The sequence below is a fragment of the Melospiza georgiana genome, chromosome 3 (assembly GCF_028018845.1).
Source record: "Melospiza georgiana isolate bMelGeo1 chromosome 3, bMelGeo1.pri, whole genome shotgun sequence".
NCBI classification, from domain to species: domain Eukaryota; kingdom Metazoa; phylum Chordata; class Aves; order Passeriformes; family Passerellidae; genus Melospiza; species Melospiza georgiana.
Genome location: NC_080432.1, coordinates 44,337,617 through 44,353,508, shown reverse-complemented (window position 1 = coordinate 44,353,508; position 15,892 = coordinate 44,337,617). Strand labels below are relative to the sequence as shown.

The following is a 15,892-nucleotide window of genomic DNA, read 5'->3' as shown; positions in this document are numbered from 1 at the left end:
TGTAGAAAGATGCTGACCACACAGAGAGACATCAGCTGTGGAAACAGTCACACTGGAAAGGTGTGCTTGGAAAAATGACAGGTGTACAGACTTTAGCTTGAGGAAAGTGGAGGCAGGTAAGAGATGTCTTCTGTCAGCAAGAGATCTTCAATCCCCTTGCTGAGAAGAGAGTATTTTTGAAGAAACAGTGAGAAGCAGAAGTAATGAAATTTAGAAGCAGAATCCTGAGAAATGGCATGCTTTTCAAGCTTGCCAAAACCATTTCCCCAGGAAGAGAAGAAAGCCTTCTGGTCCAGGATCATTTATTTAGCTGGTTGCTATGAAGTGTATTGCAAGAACATATTTGTCATCATTAAAGAAAAATTCTACTTGAACTTCTTGGTCTTTGCTGCCTCTACCCTGAGGCACCCAACTGGGGCTAGGTTGGTAACTGCTGCACATAGCCAGAGTCCAGAGAATGGTCTTGGAAAATATCTGGTGCTTGAAGCAGAGCACAGTACTCAAGTCTGTCCCTTTTTTGGGTAAACACTTTAATTCAGCCATGTACTTCTGATGACTTCAGTAAAAGTGTTTCAAGATAAGTATGTGCTTGGGAGCCTGCCTCATTTCTTTTGCATGAAGATCGTTGAAGAGAAATATCTTAACGACCATTATCCTGTACCGTTGCCAAAGATTTGCATTAGGAGAAATACTAAGCAGTAATCTCATCTGGGTTATTAATTAGTAATTTATCTCAGAATGCCATAGTCTACTAATCAGGGGATTTTTCCTCCTGCTCTTGTGATGTGTTTGGAAAGGCCAAGCAAAGTTCATGCCTTTAAAGAAAATGCCTCAGCCACTGCTTTGAATGGTTTCTTTTCATGCAATCCATGTGGTCTGTTGTCCCCATTCAGAAATGAGGTATGGAGCAGCATGTTCGCCCCTGTGAACCAGCAAAGAACAGGGGGTTTGTGTCTAAGTACCCTGAACCTTTGGAGTCCACTGGCTCCTTTTTATTTGGGTGACAGCCCCTCCTGCCTCCCTCTGTGAAGCTGCACTTCACAGCAGTCCAGCCAGCCAGATGCCTTTTCCATAGAAGGTGAACAGTTGGGAATGTGAGTTCTTCATGGGTAGAAGCCCACAGCATGTTTTAGTGCATCCTGGCAGTGTTGTGCTGTGTGCTGGTAACTGTGCCCAGCAGAGGCTTAGGGTTGTGTGGGGTGACCATCAAACTTCAGGATATCACATAAGGATGGAGACACAAAGTCAGAGATGGGTGTCACCTCAGGTTTGGGGCACATCCTGTTTTCTTTTGACATTAGAAGTCATCTGTGGAAGCAGAGAGATTGAAGGGCTTTAGGAGGGAAAGGTGGTCTCAGGAAATACAGCCAGAATAAGGATTGAGGCAGAAGGGCTTAGCAGGGCAGCAGATGTGATGGGATCACCACCACAGCTCTTCTGAGCATGTGTCTTTCAGAGCTAACTGCTGCAGTTATCCCATTAGGCTGTTCACCACTGCTTTTCCCGCTTTTTAGGGCAGTGCTTTCCATGGAAAGCAGCCTCCATATGTGCAAGCTGCCTTACAGCAGCTCCAGGCTATGATGCTTAGCCGCTCCTGGGTGTTCAACAAACTCAAGCCCATGGAATGCACCCATGTCTGTTTTCCTTTCAGTGCCACTGCCTGGAGCAGCAGAGCCCAGGAAAGTCTGGCATGCCTGAGGAGGTTGTTAGGTGTCTGGTCTTAGTCCTTCTGTGTAATTCTGGTCTGTCTGGGCTGGAGGGCCATTCCTGCCTTCACCTCCAGCAGAGAGCTGAAGGCAGGAATGCCATAGTCCAGTGGTTGGTGTGGTGTGCTCCACATTGCTTCTTGAGGTGACCTCCAAGCCATTTCCTTTATATGAAGTTAGGATTTTGGTGGTCTTAGTAGAGGTGAGCACCCTGGCTTGAGCCGAGGCTGTGGGCAAGAGGAATCCAGGTTACTAAACTGCAGTTTTAATGGAGTCTCATAGGCTTGATATTTGCTTGTGTGGAGCTGTGCTCCATGGATAAACAGTGACTCAGTGCAGCTTCATCCAGTTAAAGCACTATTTCTTTGTTTGCCCTAACATTGAGATAGAGCCTGCACGACATGAGGCTCACACTGCTGTGTCTCACCAAAAATGCAGTGCCCTCCTCCGAGCCCAAACAGCCGCCTTATCTCGCATGCCCTTATCAGCGGGTCTGGGAGCCAGGCTGCTCACCTTGAAGTACCACTTCAGTGCTCCTTGGTCTCTGCTGGATCGCAGTGCCCAGCTGCCGCTCTGTTCCCTGTGTTCCCAAGCCAGGCCCAGCTCCTCTTGCCAAGCCCAGTGGGGTGGAGCGAAACCATTGAAAAGAAGAGCCCGATCAGCATCTCTCAAGTGCTAGTGGCTGGCTGAGGGCCAGCCTGGTGCATGCCAGTGACTCCTGCCTGCAGACCCCAGGCCCAGCAGTCAAAAGCAGGCAGAGCTGCCCTGAAAACTCAAGAAGAGGTAGGTGTTCAACAACCCTCATTTTTCCCAGCAGGTAGAGGTTGTGGGGCACTTGTCTCCAGATTAGATCTCTTTGGCAGCATCAGAGCAAATATCATGTAGAGGAGGAATTGGGACATCGCTGGGTCCTGATGTGCTGAGTGAGGTCCAACAGATCTCTCAGGCTTTGGAGCAAGGACAGACTCAATGCTCTGTTTAATGTCCATCTACCTCTGCTGTGACCTTTGTTATTTATTCAGGGCCCAGCAGGAGGTCAAAATTGGTCTCTTATAACATCTGTCTCTCTTACTTGAGTCCAGTAGCTGCTGGGACAGAGTGCAAAAGGGGAACCGTGTGCTGTAGGGCCTCCAAGTTTTTCCAGTGGCACAGTTGTCTTGGTTTGGACATGTTTGTAGCCAAGGTTGCCTTGCTGCACTTGGTTGTACTAAGTGCCATGCCAACCCTGTGTGTGGTGCCATGGGTTGGGTTGGCCGTGCTGCTGTTGCTGGAAGCCTGACTGTTGAGATTTTCCCAGTAGATGCAGAAAGCAAATTCCTAGATGGTCTCCTATAACTGTCCTGGCTTGCTGGCCACATCCAGACCTCTTGCTGTGAGAGCCCTTTGCTGATATCTACTGTTGTTGAGGAATAATTGAAGACTTTTCTCCTGCTGTGGCTGCCAAATCTCTTTACAACTCAGCATGAAGTCATAAAGGGAGCTCAATTTTGCTTGCTGCAGGGCTGTGATTACCTTGACCTTTGGCGTTCAGCTGTGCTGTGGGTCCTTTGTAGACCAACTCTGCAAGGCAAGCACTATCTTAGGAATGCTTCAAGGAAGGTGGGAAAAAGTGAGAACATCCTCAGCCTGCAAATTGTAAACACTTGAAGCTGCAATCTGCTGAAGGACCTTGGAAAAGAATCAGCTTTTATCTGTTACAGGAAGGATGCCGGTGCCAGGATTTGAAGTAGATGTTCTTGTTTTAGGAGCAGCACTACGGCTGCTCCTGCTGAAGCTCATGCAGTACCCTGGCAGCTTGTCCCTCAGTACCCATGAGGGAAGAGAGTTCCCTCTAGGCTTCCTGGTTTGCATTCTGGGTGTCTGCTGCTGGATGAGGGAGCCAGGCTGGTGGGCCCTTCCTTGCCAGTGCCAAGCTTCTTCACCAGTATGTGAAGGAAGGTTTTTCTATGTGTCACCATCTCCAGGGATGCTGCTCTGAGCACATGGACCCATTTTGCCACTGTTCTTGAGTTGTTGCATGGTTTCAATTTTCACATGTCCCTGTGGAGCAATTGCTCTAGAAGGGTGTAGATAGTTGACACTGCCTGAATGCCAGGCACCCTCCAAAGCCACTCTCTTGCTCCCTTCCACAGCTGGACAGGGGAGAGAGAATATAATGAAGAGTTCCTGAGTTGAGGACTGGAGGAGAGCACTCATCAAATACCATCACAGGCAAAACAGGCTCAAATGAGAAATATTACTTGATTTTCCTGCTAACAAAATCGGAGCAGGATAGCGAGAAGTAAAATAACACGTTAAAAACACGTTCTGCCCAGATCTACCTCCTATCCCAGTAATGCGGGAAGACAGGAAATGGGAATTTAGGATCAGTTCATCAGCTGTTGTTTCTCCTGCTGCTTAGGGAAAGGAGTCATTCCCCTGGTCCACTGTGAGGTCCCTCCCACAGGAGACAGCTCTCCATGAACTTCTCCAGCGTGGGTCCATCTCATGAGCAGCAGCTCTCTGTGAGCTGCTGCTGCTTTGTGAACTGAGCTGCTGCTGTGAGTCCATCCCACAGGCAGTAGCACCCCTCAGACTGCTGCACCGTGGGTCACTCTTCCACAGGGTGCAGTCCTTCAAGGACAGGCTGCTCCAGCATGGTTCCTCTCTCCACATACATCTTGCAGGTTCTCAGCCTCCTCTCAGGCATTCACCTGCTCCCGTGTGCATCACCTCCATGGACTGGAAGGTGATTTCTGCATCCCCATGCTCCTCCATGGACTGCAAGTGCATGGTTGCTTTGCCATGGTCTTTACCACAGGCTACAGAGGAATCCTCGCCCTGGAGCCTGGAGCATCTGCCCTCCCTCTTTCTCCACTGGCCTTGGTGTCTGCATAGTCATTCCTCTCACATGTTCTAACCTCACTCTTCTCTGACTGCAATTACAACTGCACAATAACTTTTCCTTTCTTTCTTTTTACATATGTTATTGCAGAGGAGTTACCACGATTTCTAATTGGCGCAGCCTTGATCAGCTTTGGAGCTGCCAGGGATTGGCTCTGTTGGAAATGGAGGGAGCTTCTGGCAGCTTCTCACAGAAGCCACTCCTGTAGCATCCCTTCCAGCACCCCCATTCCTACCAGAGCTTGGCCATGCAAACCCAATAGGAAGGGGCATGCAGCTTTTCTGAAGTACCATCCGGGAGAGGTAGTGCCTCAGTCCTGTGCATGCCTAGTTTGGTGGTGTCAGCTTAGGGCAGGAGGACCGGGCAAGAGAGAAGCTCACCCCCAATAACTGCTGGCTGCTCAAGCAGCTTTCATGCTGCAGAATAAGGGATATAGGGATGCTCTCAGGGTTGATCCACTAGGGTGTTCTGCCAGCCTCTGGTGAGCAATCAGCTGTGAAACCCTGAGAGGTGGCTTGGACTCCTCAGAGAGATGCTCATTGCCACCATTTGGTGACTTGCATCACCAAGGAGTTTCCTTGGTGGGAAGTGTTGATCATACTTCATAGGCAAGGGATTGTAATTGCACCAGTGAACAGAATTCTTGTGTCTTTGAATACTGTGCTGCAAGGAGGTAAAGACTTCTGTCATGCAGAAGAGAGGAGGAGGAGGAAACAGTCAATGTGACCTTGAGAGACTAGATAAAAACCCAGTGTTATGAGAGACACACACATTTTTTGCTCAAGAGGAAAAGCTGGATGTAGATGAGAATACCCAGTCTGTGACTGGCAGGAAACAGATATGAGGCCTGAGAAAAGATGAATATGTGGTACTCCCCTCTACATAAGGGGATTAAGATCAGAGCTTTATGATGAGGTGAGGCTACTAATAAACAAAAGAAAAAGGAATGAGAGCTGCAAGAGTGCAGAGCTCCTGCTAAAACACGCCCCTGTGCAAAAGGGACAAGATGGCATTTAGTCACTTGAGAAATGGGAGAGACATGGAAAAATTCAGAGTAAATATGAAATCACCAGGGAGATTGGTTTGTGTTTATGCCAAGCCAGTTATCTTGCACCTGAACAGCTCTCCTTAACAGTGCTTGAAAACCAAAGTGGTATTTGTGCAGTAAAGATCCTGTATGAATAGTTACTCTCACCTAAAGAATGAAGTGTGGGAGAGCTAGCCTGGGGCAGGCCCACAGGTTGTAAGGAAAGTGCAGGCCACATGCAGGTAGTATAAATGATGATAATAGTCATGCAGGAGATAATCAAGATGGCAACCCATGAAGAACAGCCATTGTGCCAATGGAGTCCATAAACTAGAAGCTGAAAACTACTGGTATTGTGAGGTCATGACTTCTCTATCCTTGTCTTTGCTAAAAGTCTGCTGGGAATTGGTGAAGTTGCTGCTGCTGGGGTGCTTAGTGATAGGTGAGGAAGCCCTGTTATCTGGGACTTACTCCCAGCCATATGATTTGGTTGCCATATGGCCACTCTCTGCAGAATATACTGTGGGCAGTCCAGCACCTCATCAGTCATGCTGCTCTGATGGTTCATTGTGTTTATTGGATCACTACCAGTGTATGACTGCAGGAAACAAGGAAAGCCAAACAGGAAGTGGTATTCCTTTATAAAGCACAATCTGGCAGACAAACCTGATATCTTTCTGAGATTTATAGCCTAGGAACTTGAAGGGAAAGTGACAGGTAGATATGTTTGTAACTTAAGTGTTTGATTTGGTAACTAATGAAACACTCAAAATTTACTGTAAATCAGGGTGGCTGTGATTCTGCAATGCAAACAGAGAGCTGATTGATGTGGATAAGTGTTTGATAGATTGGGCTTTCTCTTGATGGCAGAGCATGAGTCCCTTGCCGTGAACTGGGACGCATGGATCAGTTCCTGTGAGACATCACTGAGGGTGTCCATGTGGCAGTGAGACTCCATAGTGTTTGTCAGTAAGCAAACAAGATGGGACTGGAGGCCTCTCCTTCATGGTGCAGGAATGCCAGGTACCACGGCCATGTTGTTCCTTGTAGCCAGGTGGAGGCAGTCGAGCTGGCTTGGCAGCAGAACTGCATCATGCTGTTGTGTGGTGTCACTGTTGCACCAAACCTCTTTGGAGGGGAAGGGGCCATCATCAGCCCTTCCTTGGTGGCCAGGCAGGAACAGACACCCCTTGCCCAGGAGCACCAAAGGAAGTCCAAAGGGATGTGAAAATTGAGGCAGGAAGACAGCAGTGTGGGATGTGCAGCATGGGGGCAAATTGCAGAGCCAGAGAGACGTGATTGCCCTTAGGAGAGGACAGATTAGGCAGCTCTGATGTGAAGAGCATGCACCACAGCATACCAGGTTTCAGGCTGTGGTGCAGCCCTTCTTGGCATGGTACATTATGTTCAGGGCACCATATGACTCGAAAGCACTGCCATCAGATTGGAGGGAGTTCCTGTACAAAAGAAACATAAAAAGGGCCTATCTGTTTGGAGCTCAATCGTTATCACTTGGCAAGAGAGTTTCCAGTGGGTGAAGACAGCAGGAAGTGTTTTGCTGATGTTCAAAGGCAAGGCTTTTGTGATTATCCTGGGTGATTTTGAAGGGGACTGAGTTGTGAAGTGGACAGGTTCCTGACCTTCATGAAACTCAAATCTAGGTTTTACATGGATCCAAATGCTCCCCACTGTTATAGTCTGCTACCATCCGTGCCAGGCACCGTCCCAGCTCAGGGTTACTTTTGTGGTCTGCAGTGCTTACAGTTGTGCTGTGCTGGGAGCAGGAGCAGGGGTTCCTGAGCATTGGGATGTACACGGTCAGCAGTGTGCAAGCCACCACAAAATGGTGCTCTGAGCAGTGTGGGGTTAGGGCTGGCTGTGACAGGGACAGTAGCTGCCAACACCAGGACTGGGAGCTAAAGAAAGGTGCGATGCCCTTTAGTAGTAGATATTTGAGGCCTAGTGCAAAGCCACTTGGGAGGACTTTGGACCCAGGGCAAAGGTGCACTTAGTTTTTGCTTTGGAGAAGCCAAGCCTGCCAGACCAAAGCTTTGTAGGCCTGGTGTCTAGTTGGCTAGTTCATACAGGTGAAGTGTGCAGGGAGCTTTGTATTGACTGGAGGAGATGGAAAAAAGACAAAGAGTTGTAGGGTTTTGGCAGGCCCTCCTGCTTTCTGCTGATACAGGACCGATCCTTGTTGTAGGCTTGTCAGTGCTTTGCCCAGGCTTGTTGGAAATGCACCAGTAGCACATTTGCTTCTTGATGCTTTTTCCCTTGGCCTGCAGATCACGTTTCTCCTCCCTGCACCCAGCACATCAGCACTTCTCCAGCCCTCAGCTGCCTGAATGCTCTGTGCCAGGTCTGAGGCATGGTGCAGGACAGCTTTCCCACTGCTGTTTCTGCACCAAGAGTGGTATTTTCCCTGTTTAACTGTTGTACTCTGGGAAGGGCTTTGAGCTAACTTGTAGACCCCTTGCTCCCCATCTTTCCTGAGGCTATTCCCTACTTGCTTAACAGAGTCAGACTGTTGTTCCTGTGGTCTGCTTGTGGCTGCAAGCAGTTTGCTCAGAGCTCTGCTGGACTTTCCCACTTAGGTGCAGGTAACCTTGGTGGCTCTTTGAGGGGACAGGAAGGCTCGCTCAGCCTTGGGTGCCAGCTGCTGCATGAGGGTCCCCAGTGCAGGCAGAGACTTGGGGTGGCACATCCTCTGGGCTCAGGTCCCTGGGGTCACAGTGTGGGTTACTGTGGTTCTTGGGAGACCAGGGGAACCCCAGAGGAGCAGATCTGAAAGATACAGGCCATGTCTGAGAATCAAGGCACACCTCACCTCCCTGAATGCCATTCCCAAGAGATTTAAGAAGGTTTGGGTTTCTTTTTTTTTAGTCTGGAAATTTGGTATTCCAGCCCCGGACCTGCTGGTTTCCGGTTGCCTGTCTCTGCACCTCCAACCTGCTGTGAGACTGTCACATTTCCCTAAATAAATGTGTCTCTACTAGAGCACAATCCCAATGTTCTAATTACAGATGGAGTTATTAACATTTACTGGTGAGAAAACAAATGAATGTAGCTTGTGTGCTTACGTCGTTCGGTCGGTGAGCTCAAGCATCCGCTTTATTGATTTATATTTTTCTGCAGGCGTTTCTCAGGTCACCTCCTTGTGTCTGGCTGACATCAGTGGTGTGGCTGGAAGGACACAGACACTTGTCTGTGTCAGTGCATCTGTCTGCCTGTTAGCTGCTGTCCAGTTCCTGCGTCACTCCTGCCTGAGTCCCAGCACAGTGTTTCCTCTATTTTCTTTCCCCCTGGTGCCAGGGGTTTGGCAGAGAACCTGAATGCTGAGTATGTGGGGCAGAGACTTCAGGGTGAGCTGGTGAGAATGGGAAATGCTCTGTTTGGGAAGACCTGCAGTGCTGTTTATGTTGTCTGCCCTGGCCTTACAGTGCTGCAGCAAGAGCTCAGTGTGGGACAGGCAGTCTCCTCAGCAGGCACTTCCCAGTCCCCTGCCTGCAAGTGGGATAACTCCACAAGCATCCTGATGCACACTTTGCAGCCACAGTCATAGCTGTGAAGGACCAAGGCATGTAATCTTGGCCTTCCCAGCCTCATCTTGCATTCTTTCTTCTTTCTCTTTGCAGTGGATAGATGGGAGCATAGAGGCTAGCCTGGTTGCTGTTTGGGCCCTCATTTGGGTGCTGACCTGCAGGCCAGGGACAAAGACGAGGAGGAGCAGTCCTACCCTGCCCTGCTGAGGCCACCAGCTCTCAAGAACAGCAGTTCTCAGGGCTGTGTTTGCACGGGGCTGAACAGGCAGGAGCTGGGGCTGCAGCACCAGGGGGGATGTGCTTTAGGGACTTCTGGCAGGAAGCTGTATATGCCTCTGCTCCTGACACGTGTTGGTGAAAGCAGGGGACACTGTGGCCATGCTGGTCCTGCTGGGGATGTAGGGGCTATGCAGTGGAGCAGGGAACAGGTTTCTCTGTGGATGGGAGGAGCTGCCTCTCTTCCTCCTTCCTGCTGTTAATAGAGAAGGAGATGGAGTCCAGTATTGCTGAGTAAGAGTGGAAAATGCCTTTTGGCAAATCTGTCTTTGCTGTTTTGAGGAAGTCAGCATTAATTATGCAGAGTGCAGGAGGGGAAGCCTCTGGGGCTTGCATGGAACCTGGTTTGATGTCCTGCTCTTACTGTGCCTTTGGCCCCACTCTCTTCTGTGGTGACAGGCCATGCTTGTGGTCAGGAAAGTGCTTGCATACCTTGAGCTGGTTCCCACCACTCCAGCCTCACAGAGGCTTCCCACCAACTCCCTGCACCTTGTCTGTTGGTGCTCAGGAGCTCATGCTGATGTTAGCATCTCAGCCCAGGCTGAGCCAAGCTTCCCCTGACCTACACCCTTTAAGGGGAAGGAGGGACCAGCAAAGGCACCTTTAACCATGTTCTGGTGCAGCACAGTTTGTGCGGTCAAAGATGCTCCTTTACCTGTGGTGGCAGCATAAGTTACAAGGAAGCATCCCTAGAGGGAGACACTGGGATCAAAACAGAAAGCTTTGCAGAACTACCTCTGCCTTCATTGTGTATTTGAGTTGGGGAGAGCAGCCGTTGCTAGAAAACTCCCCTTATCCCTCCCACACTGCTGGAAGGGATGTCCTTTCATAATCGGGAGCTGTGCTTCTGTACTATAAGACTGTGCGTGCTGCAGGCACCACCTTTCCTCCCTGGCTGTGCTTTGAGTGAAACACCCAACATCAGCTGCCTGCAGGGCTGGCCCTGCACCTTGCAGCTCAGGACACATTGGAGCATCCCTGCCTGGCTGAGGGTGGGGGCAGAGAGTCCCCTGGAGTGAGCATCTGAGACCAAGGTGCAACCAAATGCAAGGAAAGAGGTATCGCCAGGCCCATGGATTGCACTGTGCCTGGGACCAGCTGAAAGACTCCTGGGAAAGGCCTTTGGTGAAGCATACTAGCTAGGCACTATTGATAAAGACTGCAAAATTAGTTGCCAGAGCATTTTTCTTAGTTGCCTAAATGGTGTTGTAACCCCAGAAGAACCCTGGTAATTCTTACCTAAATTGATACAATGGCAGGTCACTTCTAGCCTGCTGCCAGATCTTCTTGCAGCTGGGAGAACTAGAAGGGCACAAGTGCTCTAACATTCCTGTGAGCTTTTCCCAGCTTCCCACACACCTGAAGCACCTCTGTCTCCATGGGGAGTTCCCTGTGCTTACCAGCTGGGTGGGAGGTTGCATAACTAAAGATGATGTGAACTGCTTCTGTGCCTCTTGACTCAGCTCATGAAAAGGCAGTGTAAGCCTTGGGCACATGCCACATCTTTTCCACTGCTGGGTGTTCTGGCTGGGTTACTGAAGAGGCTGGGAAGGTTTATATCCAGTCCATCCTCTGGGCTTCACAGGAAAAGTATATCTCTGGGACCTGTCTCTCTGAAATGTGTCTTAAATTACCTATAGGCTTGCAGAATTTGTCTTCAGTATGTAATGGTTTGTATAAATAATGTTTATATAGGATTGTGGGCAATCTGAGCATATGAGCCTCATTTCTTTTAAGAAAGACAACTGGAAATGGGGCTATAAAACATACAAGAATGAGGTAGATAGTTAGGTGTCTGCAGAGGAAAATCAGAGTTCCCTGGTATGTTGCAAGTCTTTCAATACTGTGGTAAAACAACAGCATCTGGCAAACTTGTGTAACTTGCTTGAATGTTCAGAAAACCTCTGAAATTTCTCACAGAAAACTGTTAACAAAACTGTCTACTGGAGGAGATGTAGAGTTCTGGCTCAAAAATCAGCTGAGGTTCCACAAACAAAGTCAAGGGGTGAACTAGCAATTTCAATGTGACAAGAGCAGAGGGATGAGGTCCTTTGCTATTAATGGCCCAGAAAAGGTAATGTGCAGCAAGGTTCCTAGAATCTGCCAATACCCTGGAGTCATTCAAGAGGAAGTGATTCCAAAGTGACACCATTTGTAGTGAAGTGCTGTGAGAAGCATGCAGCCAGGTCTATTGGAAGGAGTGATTTGCTCTGGGACATGGCTGGCTTCTAATTTGCCTTGGCTACTCTGGGCAGTGGGATTGCAGGCTGATGACAGAGATGCTTTTTTTCAATGTGCAAAGATGCCATCAGAGAAGTAAATCGTGCTCAGCCATGTGAGGAGCAGTGTAAGGAGAGATGCTGAGAGCATCAGAGTGCTGTTCTGGCAGTCAAGGTAATTTCCCTACCCAGGATGGAGTATGTGATGGAGAAAGGTTCTGGTCACCTTTCCACAGGGTCAGAAGAGAGAATGTGTTAGGAATGTGTGGGTGAGTGGTTAGAGCTAGAAGACACCTTGTGTCCTCTAGGAAGGAGAGAGCACTTAGGAGTGAGCTTAGTAGGTCTAGAAAAAGCAAATGCTTTTCTTCTTTGTCTTTTTTCACAATAGAAGAACTCAAGGCTGTGGTGTTACAGTAGGATTGTCATCTTTACTCAAAATCTGAAACTCATTGCTAAAAGTTTACAAGGTTCCCAGAAAGAGGGTTGAGAGACATTTCTGTTTTTCAATCAGTTCATCTAGATTGCACTTACCATTCATGCTCCAAAGTGTGTGATATTCCTTTGAGTCTCATCCCAACATTTTTTCCCATCATTCGCCTAGAGCTTCCAACTATCTAGTTAATTCAGCCAGGAGGAGTTATCCTGTCTTCCTGATTTATTCCCAACTGTGATCTCATGTCTTGGCTTGTTTTTCTCCTGCTTTTCTGCTCCCTTGTTCTGCTCTAAGCAGCCCTGCTCCACCTCTGTACCTGTGAACTACGTCTTAACAGGCTGCTTTGTGGCTTTTCCAGTTTGGCTGACCCCCTCTCAATGCCTGTACCCAGCTGGGCTTTTGCTCCTCGGGCTGCCCTTTGTCATGGTGCTTCAGCTGGTTTGCAGCTGTGCACCCCTTGGAGCTGAGCTGGGAGGGTCACTTTGTAGCAGAGCTCTCTAGGGCACCGCAGCAAATCACTTTGTGGTCCTTATCCAGCTAGCGTTGTGCTGCCATGCTGATAAATCTCTGCAGCCAGGCAGGAGATGGCCAGGATTATACCTGTGAGCTGGAGGTAAGAGCCCTGCATCCCCTCTGCTAATGTCACCAAACAGTGCAGAGCTTGAAGGACAGTGGTGCTGGCAGCTTTCTCATCCTTTGGGCATGCCATGGCTCTTTTGCCTAGCCCTGAGGGATGGCATTTCTGGGGAGAAAAAAAACCCAGGCATTGCCCAGAAGTGATACTGTGCTGTCCATCCTTTCTGTATGATTCATGGCTGTAGTGAAGGATTTGGGGTGGTTTGTGGATGCTGGATTAAGAGGAATGGTTTAAGGATCAAAAGCCTGTATAGATCTTCCTGTTATCACTGTTCCTTTTGCAACTGATGGGATTTTCTCAGCCCTTTTCTGTAAAGTGGTTGTGTTTCTGCTGTCAGCGTGTCCCTCTCAGAGTTACTCAGTTCTCATTTATCCATTGCTACTGTAGTCAATCTCTGTGTTTCTTATGGAGCTGCTGTGCACAGAAGGAGGACCTCCCCATGTCCAAGCAGTGATGCTGACCTGCGTGGCACTGTGGGTCTTGTAACAGTTTGGGGAAGGCACTGATGTAAATAAAATATTTGACCAGCTAAATAGTAGAGTCTAAGCCAGGAGGCTTATTCTACCCTGTGTGCTTGCATCTAAATGGCCTCCAAGTCAGAGGAAGGAGAAAAAACAAGCAGGGGGTGTGACCAGCCCCTGATGGGTGCCCTGGGAGCTGGAGGCTGAGGCCCGCAGTGAAGAGAGGGTGATGATTCAGCCTAATAAAGCTAATGGCTTTATGCAGCCAGGCAAAGGAAATTGTGGGAGCATGATGCAGCAACTGTCCTATAGCAGTTTGTTTCTATCATCCAGACGTGACTTCATGCCCCATCCACTCCACCCTTTCACTTTTTGCTGTACCTAAATGCTTTCCCTGCTGAGGAGGGAGAGCTGAGACACCATGTTCTCAGGAAGAAAAGCAGTCTGTGAGACAACTGCACCTAAATGGTGTGAGAGTGGACAAACAAGGGAGTTCTGGGACTCCATGGTGGGACAATAGCTGCTGAAGCATATGGGTTTTTCTGGCACCACTGAACTCAGGCTTCTCAAATGATCTTGTCCCTGGACCCTGATCCCAGGAAAATCCTGTAGCACAGAGGAGCCCAAGCTGGCAGGCAAGGTTGGCCCCCAGCTCCAACAGGACTACGTTGCCATCGAACTGGCATATGTCTAACTAGCTCTTTCTCTCCTTTCCCCAGGGAAGACAATGAAGCTGTAGAGATGCTTCCCTACGTCATCGCCACCCTGGGCTCAGTAGGGGCCCCCTGCAAAACTCCCACATGCAACAACAACAACAGCACTACCAAGGACTACTGCTACAGCGCACGCATCCGCAGCACCGTGCTGCAGGGGCTGCCCTTTGGTGGGGTGCCCACTGTCCTAGCCCTTGACTTTATGTGCTTTCTCGTAAGTGCCTACTGTTGCTTTGACACATTCTCCCTTAATTAACCATGAAACGAGGATGGTGATCAGATAATTAGGCTTCAGCGCCCCAAATGCTATCCCTGACTTTGCTGCTGGCTGGCATTCTGGCCCTGATCATGTCTCTCAGACACTGTGGGCTCAGCCACTATTGACTAAACTCCAGTAACACCACACTGAGCCCCATGGAAGGGTGTTGCAGGATGGGGGTGATGTTGGCTGAGTCCTGCATCCAAAACTCCCACTTATATTGCTAAGTCTCTGCAGCTTTATCCACATAATGGTTTGCATTTTTCTGCTTAGAAGCTGTGGGACCACAAATCACATAGCCATAATTGTGACTTACAGGAACCTCAGGGCCTTTTGATCCTGTGGGGCTACCTTAGATATTGTGTGTTGCATCCTGGACCTCTGTCTCCCACAGCTATCCAGATAAGCTGATTTAACAGTCCTGGGGAACTTGTGCTCCTAACTGAGGACTCTGTCCCTTCCTACCCTCCTTGTTCCTGTGGCTCTGCATGCACAAGGACAGAGTTGGACAATGCCTTTTCTCACAGCTTCTCTTTTGGTCTCTTTCAGGTACTGTTGTTTTTCTTTTCAATTTTGCGTAAAGTTGCTTGGGACTACGGACGCCTGGCCCTGGTGACTGATGCTGACAGGTAAGCAAGGGAGAGTGGCAAGGGAATAAGACATGAGTAGTACCCCTCCTTGCTGTGAGGCAGAAGAGATAAGTCCCATTTTGTGTGCCTGAGCTGCTGGAGAGGAGAGGCAAATGTTCCAGTTGCATCCCCCGAGCTCCAGGAATAGGAAGAAATCCCCACTTACTGGCTTTTTTGTTACAGCATCGTTCTCCCAACACACGGAGTGGTCCCCACTGGCTCCATATCACTTATGGTCCCTTCAGTGACAGAGAGATGCAGGGACCCTTACAGAGGAACAGCAGATGGAGGGAGGAGAGGAACAAGGGATCACAGGAAGGGTGAGGGCTGCCACAGTAAAGGCTTTGTTAACCCTCTGAGGTGTCTTTGTGACTCTGCTGGATGCAATTCTTGTTAAGAGCACTTGACAGTAGTATGCTGCTTTTCCAGGTGTGGTACTGCTGTGCTGATGCCAGCTTAGCTCTCATCCCAAATGCTGATGAATTGGTCTGGGTGTGGATCCTTCCTGCCCAATGCATTTGTGAGCTACAGTGTCCATCAGCAAAAGCCGGGGCCCATTGGGGATAGCAGCTCTACAGCAGAGGGAGCATTCTCTGCACAGCAGTGGAAAGAGTTGGTTTTTTTCCAGCATCAAACCAGGAATTCTCCTAGTTTAAATAGGTGATCCTGGATAAGGTTAGGTAAGCAGCTGAGTCCCTGTGGCTCCTCTGCCCATCATTTCCTGGTCTGGCTGGGGAAATCAACTGTACAGAGGTAGTGGAAGGGAAACAAGGAGAAGGAATAATCATAGGAAACTTCAATAGGGAGAGGGCAGCAGGGTTAAGCAGTATGGATCCAGATGCTGGCAGGGAGCCATGGGAACTGCATAGCTCTGTCTTCTGGTGGGGAGGGAGGGCTGGATTTTCTGAGGCAATGCTTGAGCACCTTGGGTGCAAGGGAGTGCCAGCAGTGGCGGTAGGCAGAAGTGCAGAGGGGTGCCAGCTGTTTGGAGAGGAAGCGCTGGTGAGCACAAGAAGAGGGACAGAGTTGCTGTGGATCAGTGAGACTGCAGTTGCAGGAAGGAGCCCATGCTGCTTGGCTCATCCATGGGATAGGATGAGATTTTC

The 15,892-nt window shown here is 49.2% G+C and overlaps 1 protein-coding gene across 2 annotated transcripts in view; it reads left to right on the top strand.

Annotated features, from left to right (window-relative positions):
* Nucleotides 1–15,892, top strand: part of TMEM63B (transmembrane protein 63B) — a 48,776-nt gene that overhangs the window by 16,185 nt on the left and 16,699 nt on the right. For both annotated transcript variants that reach the window (XM_058020226.1, XM_058020225.1), the window contains exons 2-3: nucleotides 13,905–14,112; nucleotides 14,707–14,786. In XM_058020226.1, coding sequence (XP_057876209.1) covers nucleotides 13,927–14,112; nucleotides 14,707–14,786 — 266 coding nt within the window. In that variant the 5' untranslated portion in view covers nucleotides 13,905–13,926. The remainder of the gene's footprint in view (nucleotides 1–13,904; nucleotides 14,113–14,706; nucleotides 14,787–15,892) is intronic.